Here is a 6,379-nt window from a genome sequence, read left to right on the forward strand (position 1 = left end):
ATGAGTTCCCCATAGTCAGCAAGCTTTTGGTGCCGATATTGTTGCTGGAGTACTCTGTTATTAGGGCTGAAGGTAGACAATGTCTTCTCAATCAGCTCCTGCTCAGTCACCTCTTTCCCACACAGCCTAAGGAGTGAGACAATCCTAAAGAGCTCAGAGTTATACTCTTCCACGGATTTGTAATCCTGGATCCTTAGGCTCTTCCAATCAAACTCTGCCTTTGGAAGGAGCATCGTCTTTTGGTGCCCATAACGGCGTTTAAGCTGTGTCCAAAGGGCGAGAGGATCTCTTAGGAAGAGGTACTGGCTTTTGATACTCTCAGCAATGTGATGATGTATGTGCTGGAGACACTTACTCTTGTTCCTGTCCGTAGCTCAATATCCTCATCGATGCACCCTTTCAGGCCATTCGATGACAAGTAGATTTCGGTGTCATTAGCCCATTGCAAGTAATTCTTTCCGGAAGCTTGCAGGATAGGGTAGTCTAGGCTCTTGAGATTAGCCATCTGCATAAACATAGACAACCGACAGTTAGCATGCGGTATTTGAAACCGAACCATGCAACAAGTAATTTTCAGGTCATGCGGTATTTGAGACCGAACCATGCCTTAGGTCATGCAGTATTTGAGACCGAACCCTGCCTTGCCTCTTATAGTTTTTTTTCGGTTTAAATTCATGCATGCAAGACAACAAAACTAAATAGCTATATGCATGCAACAATTTCCTTATTCCTAGATAGGATTTCCTTATTCTTATAATTTCCTATTTGATTTAGGATTAAATATTTTCGATTTTAAGGAATTTGGATAATTACTATTTTAATTAGGAGCTTATCCTAACCAATATTTTAATTCCGATTTAAAGTTTTAATTTATGGAAACTTAGTAAAAGTTTTTATTCAATCGGATTAATTTAGGATAATTACTATAATTTTAATTTGGAAATTATCCTAGAACAACTCTAAAATTTTCGAGTTTATGAATTTAGGATCTAGGGANACAACTGCATTAAAAAGAAATGATCATATCATATCACATCAGATCAGATCTCCCATTTCTTGAGCTCCATGCCGTCCGGAGGAGTGCTCTCNTCTTCCCCACGAACAGCTCCTTGCTTCCCGCGAACAGCTTCTGGTACTCACCCCCGATCGACGAACCGCGAACAGCAAACCTCGTCCAAGCTGTCGAGAGAACTTTGATCACAAGCTAAGGATTGCTTGTGAACAAGAGGATCTTCGAACAGGAAGGATTTGATCTCGGATGAAAGTAAGAACAGGAAGTTGGTTTAAGGTTTTAGGGTAAGAGAGAATAGACGGCTGCTTTAGGGTTTAGGGATAGAGGCTATCGTGCTGATAACGTGTTGTAAATTAGAGGGTTTAGGAAGTAAATCTCTTAGGTTATTATTGATAGGAATCGAGGTTACAACATATATATATAGTGTTACAAGTCCCAAAGCTATAAACCGACATACTAATGCTATTGCCGATGGGCTTCGACTATCGGGCCGAAGGCTCTCGACCAAGTGTGGTCGAGAGGCCGAGTATGCGCGGACTGGATAGTGGGCCGATCGATGGAGTCCACTAAGTGTTTTACAACAATTATTAAGAAGTCTTGAAAATATAAATAGTAATTTTAATATGTGTATAAAAAGATAATATTGATTCAATTTTAAGTTACTAATTCTCTAAATATACCATCATTAATTAAACTTGGTTCTACTATTAAAACTTGTTTTTTGTAGAAATCAGGATGAAATTATGAATATTTAGATGAAAAAGAAAAAGAAAAATTGGATTCCCTAAGACCATAGCAAAAGCAGAAAGCCATATTTAGCAAAAGCAAAAACCTTAGGATCCTCATTACAGGAAGAAAGGGATCAAGTTTAAAGATCTGTCTAGCTTTAGGCAAAAACTCACAACTGCATTAAAAAGAAATGATCATATCATATCACATCAGATCAGATCTCCCATTTCTTGAGCTCCATGCCGTCCGGAGGAGTGCTCTCGATTTTCTTAGTCCCAACCTCTTGCCAGTTTGTTGACAGAACTGTCCCATTCGATTCCACCTGTTCATTGTCCAAAATATCCAAGAACCGTCAAATGAGTTAATCAAACGGACAAACACTATATATGACAGTCTCCATGAAAAAAGAAAAACAAGAACATAGATAATAATACTCACAAATGATTTGCTCATCGCTCGCCTCATATCCTCATCCGCATTCGAGTATATATCACGGAAGAATTTGTTCAAAGCTGCGTCTCCTTCAAGCTTCTCATCCTTTTCCTGCAGATCAACCACAATATTTTAAAACCAAAACAAAACGTTTGGTATAATGCTCGGACAAGGCTTAAGCATGATTAGAGAGACAGACCTGTTTCTTCACTTCAGCTTCCAGCTTGTCCCAGTCCTTAACTTTCTTAGAAGAAGGATAAGCTAGTCTCTGTGAAACCTCTGCACCATCATAAAAACAACATTAGATTTACATGACGAGAGACTCTTTGTTAAGCTCATCTGATGAAACTAACGAAGGAAAAGGTTAAAAAAACCTGATGAGACATTAGGCTTTGGCAAAACCACTGGCCCTTTGCCGTGTTCGAGGGAGGGCCATGTGATTATATCAGCTTTTGCAAGACGGATCTCAATTTTGGTTGACAATACTTCATACTTGCACTTATCTGGTATTATCTGAATACACACGCCATAAGAAAAAAGTCATGTAATGTGTTCAACTCAGATTGCTGAAAGGAAGTCATTAATTCATTCACCAAAATACACTACCTTTCCAAACAGTCTCGGTTGGAGATAATACGCCTCCTCTCCAGGGACATCAATCACAACACTCAGCTGCAAATCACAGAACAGTGCCAAAAAATTAACACACAATCACACGGAAGCATCATTAAGTTTGGTTCTTAAGAGTAGTATACTCACAATTTGTTCACCAAAGTCGATGTTAACATTTTGCTTGGGTATCCCTTTTGCAAAAACAGTTACCACAACTTCTTCTGGCTTTTGGTAGTACTCGTGCCTGTTGAACACTCAAGAATATGAGCTATTATATGTATATATAATTCTTATAAACTTGGAAATTCTGAAACTAGCATTGTTTTGTACAATAATAATACATGTACTTTGGTTTGGCTGGTGCTGCAGGCGCAGGGGTAAGATCAAGTTCTGATACTGATGGTGCTGTCGAACTCAAAGGCAAAGTTGATGGCACCGGTTGAACCAAATCTTTCTCTTCTTCTGAAAAAAGATAGTAACAATCGAAACCTTTGTGAATATTAACAACATATCAAGACATTGGTACCATCTCAAACAATGCAATCACTCTTAGCATGTAAACCGAAACAACCAAACAAGAACAAAGCATAAAGATTATACCTGTGATTCGCAGATCGCATTCATCTATCAACTTCTTAAATTTGGAGTCACTCGGTGCGATGGAAGCACCCTTTTCAAGAGCTGTTTTCGCAGTCCGATACTCTTCAAGTTTCATACAAGCAGTTCTACAAATACAAAAACCAAAACATGAACTATGGAACTAATAACTTGACTGCTACTATGACAAACAAAGGAATCAGATAGAATTTAACTCTCACTACAACTTAAAAGACATGACTAACAATGATACATGGGAGGAAAGAGCAATACCGTACCCTTTTCTTAAGTAAGCTTTGGTCAATGAAGGATCCAACTCAATTGCTTTGTTAGCATCTGCCACGGCCTCTGCTCATCAAGAAACAAATCAGACCCAAATCCAATCAAACCACTGAAGTCATATAACACTAAGACAAGTAACAACAATGGGAATGAAAATTGCAGAGTATACTTTCTTAAAAGCACGCAATACTTGGAACTTCATACTAACCACTCTAAGTAAAAATCAAAACTTTCAATACTGTTACCCCTCTGTCAAACCAAATTCTCCACATTCATAACCAAAGGCTCAAACGACTAGCAATTTTGATACATTGGTTGAGATATTTGCACTAAATCGATACTAAAGCTCTAAACTTTAGGAAGAATTGTGACACTACCAAGCGACAGGACACAAAACTAAACCCTAAAAACACACAGAATCCACCGAAGTCAACATCTTTTTCAACTATTATGAAAACCCAGAAACCCAAAAGGCGTCTAACGAAAGTAAAAGACAAAAGATTGAAAGAAGTTTACCAGTGAAGCTTAGGAGTTTGATATAGGACTGAGCACGATCAGCGAAGAAATCAGCACAATTGGGATCCAAGTCAATGGCTTTGGAGTACAAGTCAACAGCAACATCGAACTCATCGTCTATGAAAGCCTCTTTAGCCTTATCAGCAAGCTCCTTAGCCATTGGATTGAGCGTAACAACCAAAAAACAGAGAAGAAGAAGGAACAAGACAAGACTACTAATATGATAAAATCAAACAACGAGGGATGTGTGTGAATGAAGTAGAGAGGCCAAGGTTGGTTGCTTCCTAATTGCCACAATGAAGGAAGGAATATATAAGAGATGAATGTTATCGTTCTTCTTCTTCTTCTAGATTCTTCCTTTTTTTTCTTTTTATGCGACTCCTTGAGTTGATGAGTTCGAACCCATTAATTAAAAAATTTTCCTTTTTTCCTACAAATTTTCTCTCTTTTTTTTTTTTTGTAAAATATTATTTGGGCGAATTTGTCAACTACCATTAAAAATTGAGAGTAACCATGGACTAGTGTAAAATGACAAGAGAGGAGTAATTGTAAGTGACACGCGCATTTAAAGGAGTGTTGGAGTATGAGATTTTTTATTTATTTATCTGATTAAATAATTCATACCTCTTTAAATTTTGATTTCATATATTTTTTAACAGAAATAATTAAAATTTTGAAATTTATCATAAAAAGTTCGAATTTTTTTTCTACATTTGACATAACTTGGATTTTTAAAATCGGATGTTGAAAATTTGAAATGATGAATAATTTTTATAATAAGAACAAGTTATAATAAGAGTCTAGGACTAAAATATATAATCTGCAAGATTCAAACTCAAATATATATATATATATATGTATATGCAGTGTAAAAGAAATAATTGTGAATAGTGAATTTTGAAATGAAATGTTATTCAAAAATTAGATACGGTAAATGAAATAGTATAGAAAAAATAAAATGGTACGGAACATAAACTTAAACACATACAAAACGCTATACATTAATCGATACAACAAACACAACCCAATTTACCGTGTTAAACGGTNTGGATTGAGCGTAACAACCAAAAAACAGAGAAGAAGAAGGAACAAGACAAGACTACTAATATGATAAAATCAAACAACGAGGGATGTGTGTGAATGAAGTAGAGAGGCCAAGGTTGGTTGCTTCCTAATTGCCACAATGAAGGAAGGAATATATAAGAGATGAATGTTATCGTTCTTCTTCTTCTTCTAGATTCTTCCTTTTTTTTCTTTTTATGCGACTCCTTGAGTTGATGAGTTCGAACCCATTAATTAAAAAATTTTCCTTTTTTCCTACAAATTTTCTCTCTTTTTTTTTTTTTGTAAAATATTATTTGGGCGAATTTGTCAACTACCATTAAAAATTGAGAGTAACCATGGACTAGTGTAAAATGACAAGAGAGGAGTAATTGTAAGTGACACGCGCATTTAAAGGAGTGTTGGAGTATGAGATTTTTTATTTATTTATCTGATTAAATAATTCATACCTCTTTAAATTTTGATTTCATATATTTTTTAACAGAAATAATTAAAATTTTGAAATTTATCATAAAAAGTTCGAATTTTTTTTCTACATTTGACATAACTTGGATTTTTAAAATCGGATGTTGAAAATTTGAAATGATGAATAATTTTTATAATAAGAACAAGTTATAATAAGAGTCTAGGACTAAAATATATAATCTGCAAGATTCAAACTCAAATATATATATATATATATGTATATGCAGTGTAAAAGAAATAATTGTGAATAGTGAATTTTGAAATGAAATGTTATTCAAAAATTAGATACGGTAAATGAAATAGTATAGAAAAAATAAAATGGTACGGAACATAAACTTAAACACATACAAAACGCTATACATTAATCGATACAACAAACACAACCCAATTTACCGTGTTAAACGGTAACCGTAAGAGATAAAATATAGACAACTGAAAAGATGAAGTTAAACATATAACACAAAAAAATGCTACACCTTAAAAGATACAATATAGGTAACCCAAGCAACCATGTCAAACGCTAATCATAAGAGATAAAACATAAACAACTCAAAAGATGAAATTAAACGCATAACAACAAAAAATGTTATACCCTAAGGGATACAACATAGGCAACCCAAGCAACCATGTCAAACGCTAATCATAAGAGATAAAACATAGACAACTCACAAG

The 6,379-nt window shown here is 35.1% G+C and overlaps 1 protein-coding gene across 4 annotated transcripts; it reads right to left on the reverse strand.

Moving 5' to 3' along the window:
- LOC104731113 (protein SGT1 homolog A) lies at window positions 1,007-5,437 on the reverse strand. 4 transcript variants are annotated; one of them, XM_010450380.2, is made up of 11 exons: window positions 4,181-4,550; window positions 3,661-3,730; window positions 3,386-3,510; window positions 3,127-3,247; window positions 2,933-3,029; window positions 2,780-2,845; window positions 2,548-2,686; window positions 2,373-2,452; window positions 2,180-2,284; window positions 1,962-2,063; window positions 1,007-1,046 (listed from the first exon to the last, which is right to left on the reverse strand). In XM_010450380.2, exons 1-11 carry the CDS (start codon window positions 4,338-4,340, stop codon window positions 1,041-1,043), a joined length of 1,071 nt encoding a protein of 356 aa, XP_010448682.1. In that variant the 5' UTR covers window positions 4,341-4,550; the 3' UTR covers window positions 1,007-1,040. The 4 variants fall into 4 exon arrangements, with proteins under 4 accessions (XP_010448682.1, XP_019088886.1, XP_010448685.1 ...); XM_019233341.1 differs by lacking the exon at window positions 1,007-1,046 and adding an exon at window positions 5,246-5,437 and having other exon boundaries at window positions 1,800-2,063; window positions 4,181-4,358; XM_010450383.2 differs by lacking the exon at window positions 1,007-1,046 and having other exon boundaries at window positions 1,800-2,063; window positions 3,133-3,247; window positions 4,181-4,549.

The sequence above is a fragment of the Camelina sativa genome, chromosome 12, assembly GCF_000633955.1.
Source record: "Camelina sativa cultivar DH55 chromosome 12, Cs, whole genome shotgun sequence".
NCBI lineage: Eukaryota > Viridiplantae > Streptophyta > Magnoliopsida > Brassicales > Brassicaceae > Camelina > Camelina sativa.

What these genes read in the sequence shown, in the direction of transcription:
- LOC104731113 (XM_010450380.2), bottom strand. Translation starts at nt 4,340, where the DNA reads ATGGCTAAGGAGCTTGCTGATAAGGCTAAAGAGGCTTTCATAGACGAT. An exon ending in CCAGCCAAACCAAAGTACAT is followed by an intron (nt 3,030 to 3,126) that starts GTATTATTATTG and finishes AGTGTTCAACAG; the next exon opens with GCACGAGTACTACCAAAAGC. An exon ending in AAGCTGAAGTGAAGAAACAG is followed by an intron (nt 2,285 to 2,372) that starts GTCTGTCTCTCT and finishes GTTGATCTGCAG; the next exon opens with GAAAAGGATGAGAAGCTTGA.